General features: G+C 40.6%; 1 protein-coding gene and 1 long non-coding RNA gene across 3 annotated transcripts in view; one reads left to right on the forward strand and one right to left on the reverse strand.

The window, feature by feature from the left end:
* LOC136296493 (uncharacterized) overlaps window positions 1-24,512 on the forward strand; it is a 105,680-nt gene that overhangs the window by 5,198 nt on the left and 75,970 nt on the right. The window lies entirely within an intron of this gene.
* Window positions 1-24,512, reverse strand: part of FGD5 (FYVE, RhoGEF and PH domain containing 5) — a 78,130-nt gene that overhangs the window by 3,443 nt on the left and 50,175 nt on the right. For both annotated transcript variants that reach the window (XM_066195738.1, XM_066195737.1), the window contains exons 11-19: window positions 21,447-21,518; window positions 19,900-19,968; window positions 13,998-14,081; window positions 12,402-12,481; window positions 8,144-8,243; window positions 5,893-6,030; window positions 4,761-4,863; window positions 2,763-2,893; window positions 976-1,104 (exon numbers count right to left, since the gene is read on the reverse strand). In XM_066195738.1, coding sequence (XP_066051835.1) covers window positions 976-1,104; window positions 2,763-2,893; window positions 4,761-4,863; window positions 5,893-6,030; window positions 8,144-8,243; window positions 12,402-12,481; window positions 13,998-14,081; window positions 19,900-19,968; window positions 21,447-21,518 — 906 coding nt within the window. The remainder of the gene's footprint in view (window positions 1-975; window positions 1,105-2,762; window positions 2,894-4,760; window positions 4,864-5,892; window positions 6,031-8,143; window positions 8,244-12,401; window positions 12,482-13,997; window positions 14,082-19,899; window positions 19,969-21,446; window positions 21,519-24,512) is intronic.

Here is a 24,512-nt window from a genome sequence, read left to right on the forward strand (position 1 = left end):
TTTTAGAAGGTAAATTGCAGACTAGGAATGTGAAGTAAACCATTGTTGCTTTTCCCCTATTGCTGAACCAGAAATAATCACTTATAAGGTTAAAAGAGATAAGGTAATTGTGTTGGACACAGAATTTGATGCTAATGGACTGAACTGCTGGCCAAACCATGAATCCTTTCGTGACTCAACCTCCTCATCTGTTTAAAGGGGATAACATTGCTTCATGTGACCATCACAGGGTCATGGTGATGCAAGTTTAAATATTTGATATTTGCAAAGTATTCCAAAAGCTTGAAGTACTAAGCATTGCTTTGACAGGTTTTTGCACTCTATATCCTTTATTTGAGCAAAATAAATTTTTATGTTTTTGCTTATAAAATCTATCCATTATAACCAAACTTTATATCACATTTCAAGTTTATCTGTATTGCAGCTATTATAAAATAAGAAAAGAGATAAAATACATAAAAATGATCTAGTTGATATTCAGCCTCCTTGATTGTAAGGAAGACCTTACAGGCCAACACAGCAGGCATTGTTCTCAATTCTGCAGACTACTTCCTCTCTTTCCCTGTTGGTGCTAGTTGGACAAGCATGCCCTATTTATACTGGCCAAACTACTAGAATCTCCTCCCCACCAGAAATGGATCATAGTACTCTCTATCTACAAAAATATGTGGCAGTTACTAAATGCACTGGAGAATACCGAAGGATCTTGAAGTCTTTAGGTGTAAATATGTATGTTAAGGTTCCAAGTGGTTGACAATTTATAATAGCATGAATAGTAAGAAATCAAATAATGAAGGGCAGCATGTGAAGGCTGCCAAGCTAGGATTGTGGCCGAGCCAGTCTGTTAGGACTAGGTCTCAGAAGCAGGTAGTTGTATGAAATACCATTTATACCTTTCCCATTTACTGGTTTCCTGCCTGTAGGGAGTAAAGGAGTCTCAGATAGAAAACTATTTCAAGTCAGATTGCACAGTACCTCGTTTGCTGTGTAGGTGTAGAGGACTTTGCCTTTGATAACAAACCAGCGTTTCTTCCAGTGTCTTTTGCCTCCCTTACATCTGCTGAGGTAACCACTGATGGTAGCTCCCTCTCCTGAGGCTGCCACCTGGAGCAGGGCAGGAGAAATCAGGATTTGTAACAATAAAGGCTTTTCCCCTCCTGATTAAGCATGTTTGCATCATACCAACCAGTAAGTGAAACCATAGAAGTATTGATACAGAAAAAATACAAGCATGGTATTATGGTTCTTTTTAACTGTTTGAATGTTTATAGTTAAACTTAATTTTCAGTAACTCTAATGGAAAATATGCAGTTAAGTTATTATTGAGGTCAGTAAGTTTACAGCTCTGAAAAGCCAAGCTTGTCCCTTTTCCCACACCTGATGGTTCTTGGTGCTTTTTGTATTTTAAATGTACATGCTTCCAGAAGTGAATTGCAGTCTTGTGGCTGAACACTTTTGAGATGTGGGTATACTTAGGACCTTGCTGTGCTTTTATATTAATTTAATGTTAATCACTTTGGTAATGCCTTGGTTTCATTTTTGAAATAATATTTCTGAAAACACTTGCTCTTCTCATGGAAATATTTTGAGGTATAAGTGCCTAAAGTTCTTAAAATCCAGGTTTTGAGTAGAGGGAGCTATACACATGCACACATGTGCACGTGTGCACACACGTGCAGTGTACCTATTAGTTACATCAGTAAATTGTATTAGTATTGGATTTGGAAACAAAGGCCAGAGATTCCAAACGACCTTTTGTAACACTGATACAAGAGATGACAGAGAATTAATATAGCAGTGTTTTGCAGCAGAACAGAAATGTTCCAGGACTTGGAGTAATGCTATTGTGAGATAAAGATGTGCTGCTTCCCTGTGGATAGAAAGGTGATGCTTTTTTCCACACAGGGTTGAAATTCTTCTTGCTAGCCCTTTGAGTACTCAATTTGTGTAGGTACATGCAGGTATCTTTGGCACAATTTCACGAACAAACCTCAAGAATTTCCAGTGTCTCAACTGTACAATGAGTCCAGCACCCTAGTCTCTAATACAATGATAAATGCCTGCAGGAAATGGGAGTACCTTACTGTACTCAAGTTCAGTGGGCAGTTTAGTTACCTAGAATCAATCATCAACATGACTGGCACCTTGTTCCTGGAAAGAAAACTAATACAATTGGAGAAATCATGGCCCCATTGAAATTGGTGGGAATTTTGCTTACATTGGTGAAATCAAGATTTACCCATTTGATTTGAATTAATTTTGCTTGAGCTGGAGGAAAAGTGCCTGGTGAAACATGTATGCTCTTGAATTGACTACCAAGGACTATTCATTAAGTAAGTCTATTTCCTAAGTGTTATTTTATTCTTCTTGAAATCAAAGTAAGATTTCAGAAGTAAGGGTCTTGTCAAGAAAGGTAACTGAAGAACGTTGTATCATGCTCCATTGATCTCCCCTCTTGTTCTGCCTTGTGCATTGAAAGCATTTTAGTTTTTTCAAGACTTCATAGGCTGATGAGCAAATCAAAGTACCATACTCTGACTGGGTTTCTCATGGGGCTCAAGACACTTCTGTGGTATCTTTAGAGCTCAGAGTATTTTTGTATTTTAAACACTGCTGTGAAAAGAAAAAAAAAATGCATGATGAAAGTAAACCAAGATACGTGCTGAGCCCACCACACACAGTGTAAATTAAAATGTAGCTGCTGAAATATGAGCACACAGTTTTCTATAGTTCCTTGCCTTTCTTAGGCAGCTTGGTCCTACCTCCATGAGAGCTGAAGGGATTCTCTTCTGTTTCTTAAAAGATGAATAATGCATATTGTGGAAGACAGAGGAGAAGGCACTGCTTGAACACCTGGATGAAGTTGGAGGGAAGCTCACACTTAGTGGCCGCTCTGCAAGATAAAGAAAATTCAGAATTGGAAGGAGGAAATAGATAAGTTGGTATATATCAGTCTAGGGGAGACACATGAAACGCTAAGACAAATGACTAAGGAAAATGCAATGCCTCCTCTATACACAGTTTTTATTTTAGCCTTTCTTCCAAATCACCTTTTTATGTCCAATGAATGGGTTCCATGGCACCCTCAGTTTATTGTACTAACCTAAAGTTTCTTGAAAAGGTCCGTAAGAAAGCTGACAAAGCACAAAACACAGGTTGCTGTGTTCTTATTTAAAATGACCATTAAGCAAATGGCTTAGGCCCACACGTCCGAGTTCATATCTTCATGATTTCACTTCTGGCAACACATTATTTGAAAGCTCTTAGTAAAGCACAGTATTAGTTCAGCACAAATGTGAGTTACTGCTTCTGGACACACGGTGGCTTGGGGCTGCATTTTTGGTTGTTGTGACAGCTTCTGTTTATGTGTTTTCTTGGCTAGTGTGAATTTCTTTAATCAGGACGGCAAAATGAAGCTTCATCTGTCCACACTTTTTTTTCTTGGCAATGTAGTAAGCTTACTTTTAGAGACTGTCCACATGAGTAGTTGTGCAAGAAAATTATTTCCTGTTCACTCTCTGTTCATATATTTGTAACCCCTCTCCCCCTTTTGTCTTTTATTTGGATGTGTACTTAAATCAGAAAAGAAACTTATATAGTAGGATAATAATACAAAATTCTAGATAGGCGGTAGCTATTCTGCTTTGAATTCACACTTTCATCTGTAACTAGATAAACTCGCCCTGTAGAACAGCTCTTAGTGACTCTGCACTTAGCCTCAGTATTTCTTTATGTAAAAGCTACAACGTGGTTGAGGACAGTGAAGAACCGTAAAGACATTGTTTATTTTTTTTAATTAATTAGAAATGACAGGGAATAGTTACCACCTCTAATTACATCACAGAATAAAATAGTTCAGTTAGAAAGAACCTACAACAATCCAGTCCAGCTGCTTGACCAATTAAGGGTTTCCCAAACATTAAAACATGTTATTAAGGGCATTGTTTAAATGTCCCTTAAACACTGAGAGGCATGGAGTATAGACCACCTCTCTAGAAAGCCTGTTCCAATGTTTGGCCACTCTCTGGGAAAAGAAAGGTTTCCTCATGTCAAGTCAGAACCTTTCCTGCTGAAGTACTGAACCTTTCTCATGTGTCTTGTCCCTGAATCAGACGGAGATCAGCACCATGTTTCCATGTTCCCTCCTCAGGAAGCTGCAGAGAGCATTGAGACCACCTTTCCGTCTCCTTATCTTCAAAGGAGGCAAGCTCACAGTCCTCAGCTGCTCCTTGTAGGAGTGTTTTTTATCATTATTCTGGTTTATCCAAAGGCTAGGGGAGCTCTCAGAGAACCAGGCCTATAATCATAGAATCCTAGAAAGGTTTGAGTCGGAAGAGACCTTAAATCTCATCTTATTCCACCGCCTGCCATGGGCAGGAATGCCTTTCACTAGACCAGGTGGCTCCAAGCTCCATCCAGCCTGGCCTGGAACACTTCCAGGGATAGGTCAGCTGAGCTTCTCTGAGAAACCTGTGCCAGGGCCTCAGCACCCTCTGAGCAAAGAATCTCTTCTGTATATCTAACCTAAGCTTTCCCTGTTCCAGTCTGAAAAAAGTTTGCTAAACTTGATTTTATTGCTTGCTAAAAAGTTTTAGCTGCCATACAGCCTGGTTCTCCCAGAACCTCAATACACATGCCTCAAACTTGAAATGAGGAGTACTATTTAATAAAATTCAATACAGAAGGAAGGTTCTAAATCCTCCCCATTATAGGAGCAGGGAATTGATTTGTCAGTTTTGCCAAGAATTAAGAAATCTTACCTCTTTTCTTAAGTTCCATAAAGCAGTTATCACAGACTTTGGCTGCTTGATCTTTGAGATACTTCATGGGGTACTTGTTTCTTGAACAATTTCGACATACAATCTGTTTCAGCAAGAGCAGAGGCACTTAAACATAGTATAAATTTATAAATATGCATATACAAAAGAAATCCCCTGAGCTGGCTGAGAGAGGAAGTGGACCAGACATGACTCTCCTAAGTCTGTGGCACTCAGGAAAGGTCTGCTGATTGAAATGTGATTGCCGTAGCTTTACACTGTCTAAGTCAAGCAGAATTGGTCACTCTATTTGGTTGCGCACCATTGCTGTGTCCTTCTTCCCAGGAATTCACACCTTCCCTACCACTGAATCACAAAAAGACCACTTTAATACTACTACTGTTTTTGTACATATACCCTGTGTATATGCAAACTGATTTTTTCTGTGGAATTAGAAAAAAAGATTAAGTTAAATGCTTTTTTATCCTATCAAAAATCGCTGGTAGTTTTATTAAAATAATTTTTAAAATCAGGTTAAAAGATAGTCGTGGTTTAAAACAGAATTGCAGATTTATGTATACAGGCAAATCCCTGGAGTCAGAGGTTAAGGGACAAAACCAAGAAAGCTTGTAGATCCCCTAAGCTTTAGGGCAAAAGGCAACAGCTCTTTGGAGCACAGAGGAAACTTTCCCGTTAGTCACTGATCAAACCATGCTCTGCTGCTGAGTTTCTTCACTTTCCTTGGAAGATCATTTTACCAGCTGTTTTTAGGGACAGGACATGGAGTAGTTGTGCTACTGCTCTGGTCTAGAACAAAGCCTGTATTTTTAGTATATTGCTTCATTGTCTCTAGAACTAGCTGTGTGTCAGATACAAGGGCTGCACTCAACAACAATTACCCTGTCAACCTTTAACTACTAGCCTTTGGGAGGTAATTTGACCTTAAGGCAAGCTCACTGTTATTCCTTCTAGCACAATTATAAACCTAGCAAGCTAATTTATCAAAGTGCCCACTGGTTCCCTGAGAAGTCCAATTCCGGCCTTGATGTTGCTACAAATTTTCAGGTTACAGCAGTGGCAGCCAGGGACCTAGAGGTGTGAATAAGCCCCCAAAAGAAGCTTGCACAGCTCTTACCTTCCCGCAGGCATGGCAATGATGTCTTCTCAAAGTGAGGGTAAAGTCACAGCCACAGTTCATGCACATCATGACATGGGACACAGGCACCAGTGTAGGAGGCCTCTCACCCAAGGGTATTCCAAGCCTTTCCCTTAGCTTAAAAACAAAGAAGAATAATTGAAGAAGCATCCACACTTCTTAAGTCCACTTCGTCAGACCTGTTGCATTACATACAATTCTCATTTCAGTCTACTGTCACCTGCTAAGATCCCCAAATTTTCTCATTCCTAATGCACTTATATGTGACATACAGCTGCTTTAGTACTGAAAGGTTAGTACATGCTGCTGTTAAAGCCAGAGTCACAAAAAGTAAAAATCCACATAAATCTATTTTTGGTCAGGCCCTGCCACTCTTCCACATCAGACAAGTATCTGACTAATTGCCTATGAAAATTGCAGGTAGGAACATGAGTTAAAAGCATCTTTTTGTTAGCAGCTTTTTAAATAATATCCATAAAAAGCTCTACAACCTTCAATCGAAAAAGCACCTGAGCTCTTTGTCATTACACCTTGGATGGCTGTGTGACAAAGGAGGAGAGAATAAAGAAAACAGTAGAACCAAAGATGAGTTTACCCCACTCCAAATCTGATCCATGCTTTCTGGTTGATCTCAGTATGTATAAGCAGCTTTAGGAAATGTATCGGCTGTTCCTTTTTCTTGAAGTGCACCACATGGCAGTGATGTTCAGGTGCCTTTACTCTAAGCCTAGGGAGCCACAACCAGTGTGGAACTGAGTGCAATCTAATAAGCTGTGCTGAGCTGTGCTACTTCAGGTTCAGCACCAAAGTATTATGGGTACCCCACTGTCAGCTCACTACAGCTCAGCATTTGGCACAAGTAGGATAAACTTTTGTGGTTTTGAAGGATTGTTTCCTGTGTGGAAATTTGACTTCTGCAGACACACAGGATCTAAACACAGACAAATGAAATTCCTCCAAGTTTCTCCACAGACACATTCAAGCTTACACCAGAGGTAGAGATGCAAAAGAAATTATTTATTCATTTGTTGAAAAAGGATTTGGTTTAGATTACTAAACTGAATAATTTCCAATTTTTTTTTCTGTTAAATATTTGAAAGCAGATTAGATAGAGGCCAGAAAAAAAAAGGCCTTATACGTTTTTGAATTAATTTTTTACGTTCTGAGGTCTTCAAAATTAATTTATAGAATGGATGAGTTTGGAAAGGAATGTTGAAGGTCACTTGGTTCAACCACTCTGCTCAGGCAGAGCCACATAGTGGCAGTTGGCAAGAACTGTGTATAAACCAGGTGTCTTCTGAACATCTCTAAGGATGGAGACTCCACAACCTCCTCAGGCAACCCTGGGTGCCAGTGCTTGGTTCCCACTCAGGCTGACAAAGTGTTTGCTGCTGTTTGAAGGAATCTCCTGTGTTTCAGTTTGTGGCCACTGCCTCTAGTCCTGTCACTGGACACCGCTGAAAAGAGCCTGGTTCCTTCTTTTTTGTACCCTCCAGGTATTCACACGGTAGATTCTCCCTGAGCCTTCTCTTTTCCTGGCTGAAGAGCCCCAGCTTTCTCAGCCTTTTGTCCTATCAGAGGTGCTCCAGTCCCTTATCAACTTTGCTGCCCTTTGTTGGACTCTTTCCAAGGTTTCCATGTGTCATACTGAGGAGCCCAGCATTGGACACAGCACACCAGATGTGGCCTCACCAACACTGTTTCCTATTTAGTAAAACTGGGGTTCTACATAACCTAAAATAGCATATTTACTTTTTATCAGATGCAGGTTTTGTCTCCTTAACTGGAAGTAGAACAACTGAAAATAATGAGATAATAATATGCATAATTGCATTGGTACAGTTTCAAAATCGCTGGTGAGGTTTGCACTGATATTGACTTTATTATGTATATGATATTAGTGTAATTAATGGGTAGCTTGGGTTTTTTTTAATCTATGACATTTGTAGCTATTTTTAATTAATCCAAAATAACTACCTGTTTGTCCTTTAGAACAAAAAAATCTTCCCCCAGAAGAACTAAGCAAAGGCCACAGAGTATGGAGTGTGATTAATGTTTCAGAGGTGGCCCATGAGCTGTGATGAGTTTCATTCTTCAAGCTTGGCACACTTGTTTAAATGAAAATAGAATGTCTGGCTACTAGGAACTCTGCATGGTATAACCCTCCTCCTTTCCTCTTTCTCTCTCTCCCTTCCCTTTTCAAGCATTGAAATATTTGGCCTTCTTTTACCTCCACGCTGCTGTGGAAAGTCGAAGTCTTGTGAGCTTTGCAGTCATCTGGGATGTGTTTGCTGATGCAGCTGTACCAGTCATCCCTTTCTGAGCAAGAGCTGGGGAATGAAATACAGCAGAGCAGTCAGTGCTGTGCACAGCAGGGACTAAAACAAGCTGATCAAGGAGAAACGTTTCACTTCATGAAATGTTTGCTTTTCCCCACTACTGCACTGAACTGATAATTTTCTGACCAGGAACAAAATTGACTGTTGGACATATTCAGAGTGATGATTAGTGTAGCTCCGTGCTTAGGACTGTGACTGAGAAGAAAATAAATGCCCAGAAATTTTTTCAAAGCAGTCTCTGGCTTTGCTATAAGCTGCTCAATCCTAGATTACACAGGACAATATGAAGTGTCTCTTTTTTTGTCCTTTCTGTCCTATCTTTTAGGCACTCTAGTGCATAGAGTGTTGGCATATATGGGTTGCTCAAAGCAGGTGTATTTATGCTCATCTCTACAGTGGGCTGCTTAGATGGATTGCATGTTGGGAAATGCAGAAGTGTATCGCCCACGGTAGAAATGTGAATGATTCAATTTTCCTTTAGCTTATTCACAGACAACCTCCAGTCTCCTGAAACAGAAGAAGCCAGGACAGCCATTAGTGAAGGAAGCTGGGTGTTCCCTGGAGTTGCAGTTATACATGGAGGCCAGTAATTCTCCAGACTGGCCCCTAGATGCCCCATGTGCACAAGGCAAACCAGTGAGCACGTCGCATCTCCCTGCTAGTCCAGCTATCCCCAAAAAGCAGCAGGGTGCCTGTTATTTCACAGATGCATTTGCTCTGTTACAGCCGTGAGGTATCCTGCCTGTTTCAGCTGTTTTTTCTGCTGACTTCAAACTGTGCACTTCCTGTTCATCTGAAACTCTGCACAGCTCTAGCGGTTTCTAGTCTCAGTCACAGGAGGGAATGCAACTCAGTATGGTCTCCCCTCTCCAAATCATACCAGTCACTCACATTAAAGCTACCCACTAGACTTTGTTGTAAAAGCTAGCAGTGGCATTGTTGCCAGCTGCTGTTCAGCTGTGATTTCCTCACACTGTCCTCATGAAGTCTTGTCAATAAGACATCTGAGAACAATTTTTGTTTTGTGGTCTTTAAAAAAAAAAGAGCACAAAAAGAGAGGAAATGCCAGATTTTCTTGATGATCTTTGACTTGGCATCCCTCTGCACTATGAGCATAAGTCACTGTCTGAAAAACAACAGCCTGTGCAAAATTCAACAAGCCTGGAGCAGAAACTCTGAGCTAGTGCATGTACTACAAATTGGCTAACCTCTGGAAGCCAAGGATCCATGTTACAGGTGATCACCTCTGTCAAGAATCACACCATTAGTCATGAAATCCCAGAATGGTTTGGGTTGGAAGAGACCTTAAAGATGATCTCGTTCCAACTCCCTGCCATAGGCAGGGACACCTTTCACTAGACCAGGTTGCTCAGAGCTCTATTTAGCCTTGTCACTCCTTAATACTACCAAAGTTACCATCTGGCAAATTACACTTTCTAAGAAATCTGAAGATATCTGTATTTTCCAGACAAATCATATCCACTGCCTAGAAAACACTAAAAGAAGTCCCGACTTTCCTGATTTAGACGTTTGTCATGCTAATTCTTTCATGGAAATTCTCTTCACTTGAAAATTAAAATATGATTTTAAAAATCCTAAAAACCCACAAAGGAAATCATGGCTTATATAGTGATGGAAATTAAAGCCACTTTAGGAAAGACAGGTAAGAAGGACAACATGATATCGAAAGTCTGATATCTAACTGGCCCCTTTAGCCTATTCTCCACTCAATTAAAAATATCTAGGAAGTGACTGCAGGTTTTTACTGACTAAATGTGAGAATAACACCCATCTGCTGACGAAGATCAATTATGTCAATTTGCATAGGCCTGTTCTTAGCTATTTGACTGGTTGCATGAAGGCTCAGAGGAACTTTTGCTGAACCTCTGACACTCAGAGAAGCTCAGCCCTTGCTCCACCATTGCTACATTTGGTCCTTGTGGGATTTTTTTGATGCATCTTCTGTGCTGACCTATCAGTCCTCCATGTTGGCCCATATAGTCATCATTAAGCAAATGGAAAGAGGGGGTCAAGTTGTCACTGCATTTCACTAGACAGCAGGAGACATCCACAGAACACAGACATTGGACCAGGATGAGATTTTGTCACAGCGCTGCCACTATCACTCTAAATTAGCCTTTCAGGAAGCAATATTGACTGTGTTCTCCTACTATTGTCTCTAGTATTTTATATAAGCCCCACACGGTTATCTCTGCGTTCAAGACTAATATTTTTGAAATGCAAAGAAAGATATAAGAGCATATGAGCCTTCTCCATATCGGTGCTGTGCTCAAATCTGTTAGCAGCTCCCCACTAAACCAGCAACATGGCTCTTCAGGTGAATGAGCCATTTTCAGCTTTGGTCATCCTAAGTCTGCTGTCTTTAGTCCCTGGCACCCCTGCTATATTTCCTCAGTTCACTCACCTCATCTCATACAAATATAAAGACACTGAGGTTTGCATTTTGGTTGTTAACCATTGGCCTTTAGTGCAGCTTGCAGCGCCTCAGTGTGAGCAGCAAAATATACAGTTCTTAGGGATACTGGAAGCCTTCTGTACTTTTTTTGTCTTTGGTGAGTGTAACAGGCCAAGGATGTTGTGCAAAGCAGTTAGGAGAGCATGCTTGCTGCTGGCTCACTGGTATCTCATTAGCTCTGCCAGCCAGTGCAAAAAGGAGGAGGAATAACTGTTCTTGGGGGACTTATGGCAGATTGGACACAGAATGAGCAGCACAAGGAGAGGACCTCTATCCCAGCCTCTGTCTGTCTGTTATTAGAAGGGTAACCTTAGTCTCAGGTCCTGGTTCAATCTACTACCAAATAAACACAGCTCACTGTTGTCTCACAGACTTTGTTTATGCTAATTAAACATGGACTTGATATGAGTACAAAAGGCAAAGAAACATCCTAATAATGCAAGTAGTGCATGTCAAGGTGCTCACTTCGGATAACAAGCTCAGTTGCTCTGGGGAAAGGGGATGTGCAACAGAATTTCCCTTTTGCAATACAGAAGGACTGTACACATCTTGCTTTTATAACTGGCAGATAATTCAGAATTACTGTGAGTATATTTTGAGGATTGTGAAGAGTGTGGAGATCTAAGGAAATCTCAGATATGGTTATGGTTATAAAAGGAAATGGACCAAAAGGCTTTGACAGGTAGCTGAGCACTCCCCACAGATGTTAAGTGCTCTGGGAAGGATGAGAGCTCCAAATTCTGATTCTGAATAAAAAAGTGCCATCCCTGTCTTTCTCCTTTGCTGTGTAATTTAGGAAGTCTGCTGTGTTTCTAGGCATTCTGTTGCATGCTGTAGTTGCAGACTTATGGTGCGAAAGTCAGTATTTAAAGGCACTGAAGAACTTGTTATTTGGAAGAATTAATTTTAATACCACTGCTAGTGTGCTATATCTTTTGTAATAAACTACACGTGGAAAACAAACCAGTTACCTTTCTGCTATAGCTGTAGGTAAACTAGCAGGATAATTTTGGCCTAGAACCATGAAAAAGACAGTACACTGCTATCTTCCAATCAGAAACTGATCTACAATCTCTTTTTGGCACTGGCTTGGGATCCTAGGACAGAGATCTTGACTCCCGCTTGCAATCAATACTAGCAGTACGCAAGCTCATTAGTGAAATTCCCTTTATTAGAAAAACCCACGAGGTTGCCAGTAGGGTTTAATTTTGACATTGACACTTAAGCACTATTAAATACTTCTGTATTGGCCACGTGGTATTACCTAATTACTATTTTCTCCAGGAGTTTTACAGCCCTAGAGGTATGAGGTAACAAGGGAACTCATAAAAGGGAGATACAACCGACTCCTCTTGTCACAGAGAAAGACTGTGAGAGATAATGGAAAGTACCCAAGCTTCTTCTTTCTTTTCTCTTCAAGATGTTATCAAGAGCCAAGTTCTAGTCTACCGGGAGTACATTATTTGAATTAGTTGCAGTTTATGAGCCTTGTGTTTATAATGAATGTTGATTGCGTAATCAAGTACTCAGCAATTGTCTGTCACCAATAGCAGACTGAAAAATGCTAGTTAAAAAAGAAAGAGACACCATCTCAGTCTTGGCTATTGGTTGGACTAATCCAGTGATACATCTAGAATGTAATACCCTCTGCCATTGACATTTGGGAACAGTACCTTGCTGACAGGGTCAGGCAATGGTCATCATACTCAATCTTCAGGATGTTTTGGGCTTTCTCTATCACTGGGCGACTGACCTAGGAAAAAATGCCATGAACACGAATGTGGACATGAGTTAAACTGTCTATAACCAGTACACCAGACAAGTCTCAATGCATATGATGAGTAATATCCCAACCATCTTGTTTCACATTTCGATGTAAAAAGATCGGTATTAGGGGTTTTTGTATTGCTGTTGTAATAAGGAACGATCTCTATTTCAATATCATGGTGTGCTAAAGGAAGAAATTGCTTAATCCAGCCTATAAGGATGAAGTATCTGAGGGTTCCGTTTTAATGACAAGCTTAGGAGATGTTTAGTCTGCCAAGTGTCAGAGCATTTCGGTCTATGCTTGTAACGAATAGAAATCCCTTTTTTAATGACATGCAGGCATTATACAGTGAAGCACTTCAGTTCAGTGAATGCCTGTCTGCAGCAAGGCTTTTTAACAGCAAAAAAAGGAAGCCAACCTAAAATCTACAGCTCAGCTAAAATCTTTTCCCTAGCATAGAGTATATGAGTAGCCTGCTAATAGCAACAGCCAAGGAGAAACAGCTTCATGGTTTCATACATTTTTATTAACAAGCATCATTATGTTAGTGACTCAGGGTTTCAAATCTACCTCAGTAAGTACTTGGTCCCCAACTCCATTTCACTTAACAGTAGAATATTTTGGCAATTCCTAGGAATTGCTTGGATCCCTGAGTTAGTTTTAAACTCTTGGGTTTAAACACCCTGGAGTGATCAGCCCCCATCACCTTTTCACAACACCTTAAATTTCCTATGTCATTCCACTGAAATTAACGATTAATAATTCTCATCTTGTGTGTTTTCTAGGTCATCAGATTTGTCACTTCAAATCTTCTTTCATATAAATACAACTTGGAATATTAGCTATAGAACAGTTATGAAGGTCTAATAGACATCTTTGGTCCAATATCTCCTGTTGCATAGGTTCTGGTGCCAATGAGTACTTAGGGAAAGAGTGTAAGGACATCTTAATTGTGTTTGCAATTTATAAATTTATTGAAGAAGAAAGTAGTTTCGTATCACTGCATGAAATTGCTCCCGATACACCTTTTCCCCATAAAGTTGGCTAATTGCTTTTTGAAGCATTAATGCTTTTGATGAAAACAGTTAAAAGGCACATGAAAAGCAGCCATGTGTAAATTTTGAGTAGCAGGAGTTTAAGACCAAGCAGACTAAGCTCTAGTGAATATGTTGAAGGGAACAATAATGCATTGGCTGGAGACAAAATGGGATAATAAATATTTTCTATTTCCTGTTTCATGATCAGAGGGTAATTGATTCTGGCTTGCATTATTTATACAGTCTGAATAAGGCTGTCATACTAAGTCACAGACTTAAGAGATAATATTTTTATGTTTGATTTTTACCATTTTTCCTTCTGTCTCCTGTAAGAGACAAGGGAATGCCCTGATAACAGGTCTGTCCCCTCTTTCCCCTTGCTGGATATGAGACAAAAACCAGCAAAGCAGCAGCAGCTCACTATAAAACTTTAATTCAAGCTTTTAATACAGATGAAGCATTACCTTCATGCCTGACACAGCCAAGGTGTTTTTCAGTCGGTATTTGCCATCCTTCTGGGGATATGTGTACAGCAGAACATCATTCATCTACATGAAAAGAAAGACAAAATCAATAATTTGCAATACCGTTTGCAGGCCTGCCTCCCCATTTTCGTTGGGGGGGGGTTACCCAGAACAAGCTGTAACTTGATGAACTGCTGGGGCTGTTACCTAACCCTAACCCTTTCCTAATATCCAGCCTAACGTCTCCTGACAGCTTCATGCGGTTCCCTTGGATCCTGTCACAGAGAGCAGAAACTGGTGCTGCTCCTCTACTGCCCCTCCTGAGGGAGCTACTGGCTACGATCAAGTCTGACCTCAGTCTCCTCCAGGCTGAACAATTCAAGTGTCCTCAGCCACTCCTTGTATGGCTTCTCCTCCAGGTCCTTCCCCATCTCTGTGTTCCTACTTGGGATGCTCTCAAACAGCTTTAGCGCCTTATACCGTGCTGCCCAAGACTGCTCACAGTGCTCAAGGTGAGGCTGCCCCAGTGCAGAGCAGAGCAGAGCAGGACAATTGCCTCCCGTGCCCAGCTGGTGATGCTGACCCTGATGCCCCCAGACACAGCTGGCCCTCTTGGCTGCCAGGGCACAACTGACTCATATTCAGCTTTTGCTGACCAGGACTCCCAGGTCCCTTTTCACGGTGCTGCACTCCAGTGCCTCATTGCCCAGTCTACACTACAGGGTTGCACTTTCCCAGCACTAGCCCTTAAACTTCACATGGGTGGTGATTGCTCATCTCTCAAACTCATTGAGGTTTCTCTGCAAGGCCTCTCTGCCCCCGAGGGAGTTGATAGCTCCTCCCAGTTTAGCATGATTGGCAAACATACTATCCCTTCAAGTACTGCATCCCTGTTGCTCATGAAGATATTAAAGAGCACTGGCTCTAAAATGGGCCCTGCAGCACCTGAGCACTAAGCCCAAGCAAATGCACTCTTGAGAGATTTTCAGGATCCTGACATAATCTGCTATGAGGCTTCTTGAATAGCAAACTCGATTTATTTTATGTATTTTAAAAATTATGTATCTCTTTAAAAACCTACTTATTCTTTTATTACTGTTGATAAAGGACGACACCATGGTGCATACTATTATCAGGACAACCCTGATAATTATCCCAAGATTTTACTACACATTACTTTGCTTAATAATTGCCCATTGGAATTTTTGCTCCTCCTTTTTTCTCCCTATTTAGCAGTAGGCACTGATTTGGAGGTCCCACTAGCCCCAGCTTGACACAGTGAAATTATGACAAATATTTCAAATCTTGTGAAGCACGGCACACATATTCATGAAGAAAGGAAAGGTTTTCACTCACTGCTGTCTCCTTTGCCACATGCACAGTAAAGACTTTAGTGATGGCCATTTGAATGGTATGGACAGAACTAGCACCAGTACCAGTGGTTTCATGCATCCTCCTGCTTCAACTGTCCTGTGTTCCCTGAAGCAGTGAGGACTGGCTGCTGATGAAAGCTGATCTTGCAGCCTCTCAGAAATCTGCAGTAGAGGAGATGGACTGCTAGAACCCTATGGGAAGTTCCCACAAGTCCCTGGGCTTCAGACACACTTCTTGTTTGCCAGAATACTTTTGAATAATTGGGATTCCCAGACTGCTCAGAATTTGATATTGGAGCACATACCCTTATTCTGCATTGCTCCATGCACACACATGTTCTCCAAAACAACAGCTGACAACACAGAGAAAGAAGGATATGTCTCATCTTTAATTCCCTTTTTTTTTTCTGTTACTGCTTTCCTTTCCCCCCATCTTCTTTTTACAATTCTCCCTGTTGTGACAGGTATCCAGTAACATTAGAGTCAAGGCAAGTTTTCTTACCTACCGTGTTCAAATAGATTGATCCAAACATGTTTATAACCTGCTGAACTTTGTGGCATCCATATGTGATATACTCTCTGTCTAAAAGCTTCTACCACATGTTTGGTTTTTCTGATTTTTTTTTAAGGCTAGTTAATTACGAACCCTGTCTTCTTCTATTCAGGTCTGAGTTAAACATGCCCTGAGTGTCACTGGGGCAGTCTGAATGTGTGCTGGAGCCGTGCTTTCCAAGCTGTGACACCAAAAATCTCCTATACTCCAGCTGGAGCATTAAACAGTCTCCCATTTGATAGCAGCTTCCTGCAACCCACTTTCAAAACAAGTGGCCTTTGTAGAGAAATTCTTAGAAGGGTGAGATAAGAGACAGGCTCTGAGTTGCAAGTCTTGTGGCTGGGGGCAGTTAGGAGACCTGCCAGTTTCAGCAGGCCATACTGTGCTGCACAGAGGCCACAACATCCTTGTAAACAGAGACTGGGCTCAGGAAACAGACATACAGCAAAACTCACCAAAACATCCTGCCAGGAAACACCAGATTCAACAATGCCATCAGCTTGCACAAAACAGCCAGCTCAAGTAACATTATGATACACACAATATCATAAACATTTGAAATTTGTCTTTACACCGTCATGCCTATATGGGCTGTGCACAGACATACAGTGCTGCTTATGGGCAGATATATATTCACAGCACACCACTAAAGCATACCTTGATAGCACAGGCCAAGTAGGAGTCTAGCGCACACCCAAGTTTTACAGCATATTCCAACTACAACTTCAGTTTGATGGGCTCATCTCTTGGGATGTGTAGAGATTAAATTCTCAGGGTTATCCTTCAGTGTGCACTCTTGCTCCGAAATTCTCTCCAGGTCCTGGTCCTGATTTAGCTTCAGTCAGAGTAAGTTCACTACTAAGAACTTCAGAAAATGCTATTCATGTAAAAATCTCTTTGGGATAGTGAAGGTAAATACACTTATTCCATCAAAGCTAAGCCAAACTACACCTATACATGATAGCTTCTGGTGATCTTTTTCAGTTGCTGCTGACATGTGAAGCATTAAAAAGAAGTTCTGAAAGGTTTGGGTTTTTAATAATACACAAACATGAGTTTTGCAAGTGGCTTCAAAGGATTATAATAGGGCCCTTAGAAGATAAAGGCTTTAAACGTACATCAATTTTAAGAGACAGTGTTTAGGAAATTATTCTAGTCTTGGGGTTTTGGCATGAGTTTTTCTTCCACAGTTTCCCCAGACATCAGAATCAAGACAGCAGTCACAAAGGAGAAGGATATTTTCATGTAGGCATGGCCTGTTACTGAAAGGTGTTGGCAGTGATGGTTGGTAGGGCCTTAACACCTATGCTTAAGACCATTAAGATACAATAACCATGCTGTATGCCAAGATAGAAATATGCTGACATAGCTATGCAGTAGTTGTCTTGCTGTATCCACAGGCTAAATAGTCCTTTAAGCAATGCAGGAGTGGTAGTGGCATGTGCCGTGGCAATGCGCTGAGAATCCATGGCAATAGTAGTTACAAGCAGATAAAGCAAGACCGTTCAGGTGTTAATGCAGGAATTACCATATTCCACAACAACTTTCCTGCAGTGTCATCATACATGGAATTGCTTTGCAACCTGAGGAGCATTCATATGGAGGAGACTGGATTAAAAAAAAAAAAAAATCACTGAACCCAAAGGTAGATATTTGCCAATAAGTTTCAAGTAGTTGCAATGATCCAATCACCCTCCCCCTGCCCCTGCTGGAGATACAAGACAGGAAGCCTGAAGTGATTGCAACTTCAGTGTGCTAGACCAGGAAAGCCAGGTTTACGTGACTCTTAGTTTTTGAAAGTGACCATTATGACTAGCTCCACCCCATCCTTTCCATGAAAGCACATTTGGTCACAATTCGCCTAGCTGACTGAAAGGAAGAAAAAAACCATTTTTGCTGATACTGAAAGCATCTATTAACAAGACATTGGCTACTGTAATGTCTCCAGATGTCAAGAGATACTTCTCTCTTTGCAGTTAACATCTGACTTAGAGCATCTAAACTTTCCGTAGGAAATAATTCCTAAACCAGAGAGTGCCAGAAAGTATTTTTTGTGCTTGTTTTGTTCCAGTAATACTTTTGGCCTCTTGTGACTTGTGACCTTCAAGCTGATATAACTATTTTGGATGACTTAAAATTTATATAAGTTTATCCCACGTTTAAATTACTTTCCTCTCAACGTTTATTATCAACCTGATTTCTGATCTTCCTTTAAAATTCTTTGTCAGTTACAATAGTTAATTTGCAGCACTTCAGTGTTTGCCATAGTAACGGGTTATGGTGGCAGCAACACACACACACTGGAAGACTAAAGGGTAGTGATGGCTTGGAATTTTGTCCCAGCTTTAGCCACAATTCCAAAACAATTTTGAATACTAGCAAAGGCAAGTGTTTCAGAAGAGAGATCAGTTGAGATGCAATTATCATCTGTTATTAAGTGGTCATCAGTAGACTTCAGAGTTACTGCTGCTGAGAACATTGTTTCTTAAGACCAGCTCCTGGAGTATCTGACATAGCCTTTTTCCTGTGACAGTCACAGAAAGTCATGATTTTGACATTTATTGCACTTGTTATAGTCCATTGATGCTGACTCTGTAAAACAGAACTGCAGCTATGTCATATTTGAAGATTTGCGTGAAATCTGTAATTTTGAGCACATGAAAGTCTGAATTTTCACAGAAACCACTGAAACCACCAAAAAAGTGCAGCACCAGCACTTTGTCCCATCCCATCTGATCTTTGATTATAACTGCAATACGTGATTGAGGAGGGAAAGAAGATTGTGCATACACTCATGCACAAATAGGAGTTACAAGTAAGAGGGAGAAATAAGAAGGAATATTGCAAAATATATGGCTTCTGTAATAAGCCATCTTTCCTTCTTACAATGATCCCATGGTGAAAAGCTGTCAGCACTTCAAGGAGACAGAAAATACATATCCCAGGCATACAGTTCATTTATTTTAAAATAAATTCTGCAAGCAATATTTTAATGTTAATAGAAGCAGTAATGCTCTGTTCTTTATGGCTTTTTTTCTGGGAGGGAGCCCTAACGAATTTTTCAAACAGGTAAGCAGGTAGCAAAGTTCTGAGACACAGGCAAGTATCATATTCCCCTTCATATTGATAAGTGCATAAAAATACCTGTGGTTACCTGAAATAAGCTACCTGAAAAGTTGAGAACAGAGCTCAGGAGCCTGGAGTCACAGATACTCTTTAACTGCTCAATGGAGTATGTAATGCAAAACAGAAAGCATAAGTGCTCATAGTATATCTCCAAAACAGTGGGGTTTCATTTGTTTTGATTTGCAAATAATTGCAGTAGGGTTGTGAACCCTTGTAAAGAGTATTCCATCCAGGTGATGAGAAGTCCATTTTTCTTAATTATCCTAGAAGAGTGTTGCAAACTGTCACTGAAAACTGTTCTAATTCACACTAAGCTGGAGGTGTGTGTTTAGAGGAACCACACTGAGGCAATGCACAAAATTATCAGGCAATTTACATATACGTGGACAGCAGGAACTAAAACCCAGTCCTTCAGTTTTAAAGATATAAATCCCTCCCAAGTGTGACCAAAGGAAGTTTTCAGCTGCTTTAGCAGTAGGATATTCTCTCTTGCTTCTGATTAAATCTTCTAAGGTCTTAGGACTTTCAAGTGTGCAGGTTAATTTCTGAAGGCATTCAGGAGTTTTCATCTTCCTTATCCCCTTGAAAACTTGCACTTCTTTGCAGAATTATGCCCTGGTGAAGGCTGTATGTAACTGTGGCACAAGCAGAGGGTCACACAGCCCGTATCCCTGCATGCGGGGCCAATGGGACGTGTGAAAGGACTACAGCCCTATTAGCAACAGGAACTAACTCACCTCATCACTGTTGATGGTTAACTGACTTGCAGCGTAAAATCTGCCAGGCTTCAGGGTTGCACAAATGCATGGAAATATATGAGAGAGACAGTAAAAATATAAAAAAATCTTACCAAGAACAAATGTCGAGGATGCCTGGTTTTGCCAGAGACTTTCATCAGCGTTCCCTCTTTAACAAAGACCTGAAGGAGAAAACAGCAGATTGTAATCCTGAGATTTCATTCTGAATCTTACAAAAAGAGAGTACTTTTCTTGGGGAAGGAGCTACTCCAATGCCATTCATCATCACAAGAACAGATAGAGAAACTCAACACTTGTTTCTAGCCTTACTTCTTATGATCTGGCTTAGTCTTTTCCCAGGTTAGCTCTGCTGTCCTTCATGGCTTGCATTCGTGTCAGTACAAAATGGGTTTGAAACCCACTTGTTCTCAGCCCACTTTCTGCACTGTGGACTGTGCTCAGAGATGACTGTCACAGATTGAAAGCTAATGTACAATGGGCTTTAGAAAAGAATTCTCGTCTTTTAAAGTTCTCTGAAATTGACTAAAGAGAAAAGCTGAAACCTTGGGTTTTAGTATGCTACACGAACTTAACTGTAACTGCATATATAATTTTTATAATTTTGCAAGCACAATACTTTTTCAGTCCATCTTGTTACTATGTACGTAGGTAGGACTGTGTATGTAAGCAGCTAAAATAGCACACTAGAACTTCATTGCAGTAATGTTGGAAAAAGTCTGCCATAACGTGAGTGGATTAACAGTCATCTGCTCTTTTCAGATGGAGAACAGATTCTAGTGTACTTTTCCACTCTAGAACAGTTCATAATCAAAGAGACAAATCCTGCAAATTCTGTATGCTGGGCTTTGCAGAATTTGTTAAAGCATTACCTGGTAATGGCAAGTGAGAATATTGATGTTAGAGAGAAAAACAAAAGTTGACCACAATATTTGGCTGATTAGCATTCTTATGCTATGAGTATGCATGCCTTGAAAATAGCTTCATGAATTTTGTTAAAGATATTGGTGGACTGAAGAGAAATTCAGAGTTGCGGAGCTCAAGGAAGAAATCTTTTGAAGTGTTGAAGCAGGTTGGCGCTGAGGAAACTGGACAGGTTTGAAAGAAGAAGAAATTTGCATTTGATGTGGATAGCAAGATAGAGCTGAACACTCTCTCGCATTTCTGTTGATGTCTTTCTTAAAAACAGCATCTTGTATTAAAAGCACCATGAGGGAATGGTGAAAATATAAATTTGAAAACAAATTAATTGCCTTAATCTAAGGTTCTTAGTCAGCTATATAAAGTACAGAGCCTTTTCAGGCTGCAAGCAATTCCTGCTAGAGTTGCAGCCTTTTGACAGGAGTATATAAGGAGGAAAGCAGTAGCTCCATCAAAATACACTGCACTTGGGGTGTCTGAGGACAGCTGAAGTGAAAAGCCTGCTCTATGTAGAGACAATGCATGTCTTTCCCAGCATGACCTTCTTTTTGTGCACTGCCAGAGCGATGTTTTATACATAAACCAGTGCTCCAACTCGTATCACAATTGCTCAGTAAACAACATCTGTAGACATCTGAAACGTGGCCATCTGCATCTATGCAGATGTGTTGCTGGTCAGAAACAATGCCCTTATCAGCATAGGACTGCTTGCAGCACTCACCCTTCCTGGCTGGAGGAGGCCGCTCTGCCCTCTCACGCTGTGCTCAATGTGTACTAGCTTCTGCAAGTTTTCCTGGGAGAGAAAAACAGCATTTAGAAGGCTGCATGGAGACTGCTTTTATACAAGCAGGCAAAATTTCCCTCACCCCTTCTCACCATTTTATTTCTTTAGAACTGATATTACACAATTAGGTTTCAGAGAGGACTGAGACCCAGGATTTACACCCAGTAAGTCGTCTTCCTGCCTTACGGATTTTACAAAACCTCATCACCTGCATTCACACCTACAGTGACCTTCTACAGTTCTTTTACCTGTGATTCTCCAGTTCACATTCCAAAGGAACTGCTAACTTCGTACGGTATTTATACATTGGCTTCTTTGCCGACTTGCTGGCTCTGTGAACTAATAAAATAGGGACAGACACAAAGTACAGTATCTGCTCCAAAGGCCTAAGTGTAAGTGCCATGACACAGATAATCCAAAGCACGCTTTGATACTTGAAGACTGTTGCTAGGATTATCTGAAGATTTACATTCTGTGATAATGGATTCATGCCTTTGCAACAGGGGTTTTAGAAGGTACACTAGGAAGCAGGCAATGAAGCTGCATTTCTGTTTGGATGCTTTGCAAAAATCAGGAAGTTTATGATTCAAGGTTATGATTCTGATACTATTAACTATCTACTTGGCCTTAAAGCACAGTCAGTCAGTGGGCACTGGCACCAGGCATGAACTGATCTATGAAGATGGTAAATAAGATTTACCTAGATAAGTCTGGGCTCCCATAAAAAACCATCAGAATATAAGAGGGAAGAAGGGACGTCCGTCCCTTTGCAATATTGCTAGTCTTTTCAAGCATCCTTCCATTTAGCAGGTGAGGCTATTAAACCAGAGGCTTGTGCCTAGGATTCAACTGAGATTTTTATCTGAGCAGAACAGTGGAATGGGCTGCCCAGCAGCAGTTAATCATCACTGGAATATGCCTAAAAATTAGGAGTCTCCTATCTAAGTTAGCCACTGTGTCCTGCATCTTCAGTTACACACCTGGATAAACTACAGACTAAGGACCATACTTGATACGGCTTTGTGACCTGACAGCCTTTGAGTACAGTTTTCTGCTACAACAGGCAATGGTCTGTTTTCCCTTTGCTCCATTGACTGGCATTAATATACCCCTGGGATTAGTGAGACTTGATTAGATCATACACTGTCTCTGCCTGAGACAAATCAATGGTGTCTACAGAATCAGCTAATTAAGAAAGTTATCAGAGATACCAGAAGAAGCATATCCAAGTCAATGTGATGGTATGTCAAGGCCTGGATTTCAGCTAACACAGTTCACATACCTATCTAGGCTTGCTTTTTGATATAAGCCTGAAATACCTCCCTATCTTACTGCCTTAGTGAAACACTGCACTTGTTTAGCATGATACTAAGTTTAGTTCTTAATCAGTAATTGGGTGTCAGATACATGGAAATACCTACAAGGCTTGACCGGCACAGGGCTGCACTGTGCCCATGCAATGTAATTGACTGTTGACACATTTTCAAGAGGTATCTCTTTGTAATGCAGGAAGTAACAAATGGATTTTTTTCAGGTCACTTCTAAAATACTACAGGCAAATAAAATGGAAACAACATATAAAGCAATAGCACAAGAAATATCAGGGATGATGAGACAGATGACTTCTGCAAAAGGTATTTGCAAAAGACTTTCCTGTCGCTGAAGGGTATTTTAGCCTGGCAAAACTTGTCCACTTGACAGCTTCCACAATGGAAACCTGTTTTTCATCTGCAGAAAAGGCAGTATTCTCCTGTGCTAGCACTCATGCCAGTGCTAGGACTACTCATCTGGGTTTTTACCAGAGTGAGAGGAGAAGTTGCAGCAGCCCAGCTTTCCTCAGGACTACTGGCAGAGGCGCCTGTTGAAATGCTGATGTTTGCAATATGGACACATGTTCACCAGGAAACGGACCGAGAAGTATTGAACTCATTTCCTGAAGGAAGTCAAACAACCATCACATGTGAAGGATAGTGGTTTATCTGGGAATGTGGACAGCTGGTGGGGGGGGGACGGGGGTGGACGGGGGCGGGGGCATAGTTTCCCATCAGTTCCCCAAATTCCCAGTTTATATAGCTTTCTTCATGGGTCTTAAAACTATCATCATTCTTCTTTCAAAGATCCTTCACAATCCTGCAATTAAGGAATAAAAGTTCCACCCAGACAGTACTGCAGAAGTGGGTGTCAGAAATATTGCTGTGGCCACTTTAGCAGTGAACTGCAGCTTCCATAATTTTATCATGATGTCTGTGCAACAGGAAAGCCTCCCCAAGGAATTCACCAGCTGTTAATAGCCACAGTGATTTATAGCTCTTAGCGTCTCAGGGCCTCAAACAGATTGTAGACATTCAGAGAGCAATACAAACCCTGCTTAGTTCATCTCCTGGAATTACAGATAGACACAATACTCTGTGGTGATGGTGTGCCTTGTACTTCTGTTTGTACATCTGTAAATTGAAAGTAATATTTTCTTACATGGTAAAAATGCTGTGGAGATAGGTATGGTCATAATTTGCTTGAAAATCCTGGGTTAATAGTTCCCAGGAAAAACTGCTGGAGTCTTATTGAAAAAGAGTAGATGTGCTCTGATGATATGATAAAAAATAAATGTAAAAATCTATCTGGAATTTGTGATGAAATTATTCCAAAACAGTTGCTCTTTGGATTATTATTGCTATTACTGCTATTATTATTAATAGCAATTATTATACAGTCTGTGACGTATAAGACTCAGATGATACAATGACATTCTTCAAATTAAAGCACGGCTTAGTAGAGACAAAATTATTTCATGGCAATGCAACACAGCAGATTTGATTTTAGTTACTTACATATATTTTTTACTTCAAAGAAGTATTTATATAAATATCCCATATATCTAAGAGAAATCAAAGGAAGCAGAGGTGCCACAAAAAGATGTGTGACCTCAATCTGTTAGGAACTGAGCTCTTAGAGTTCTCAACCACTAACACAAATATCCCTAAAGCTCTGATATCCCTAAAGCTC

This window comes from Chamaea fasciata, unplaced genomic scaffold (assembly GCF_029207755.1).
Source record: "Chamaea fasciata isolate MVZ Bird 193981 ecotype frontalis unplaced genomic scaffold, bChaFas1.0.hap1 SCAF_13, whole genome shotgun sequence".
NCBI lineage: Eukaryota > Metazoa > Chordata > Aves > Passeriformes > Sylviidae > Chamaea > Chamaea fasciata.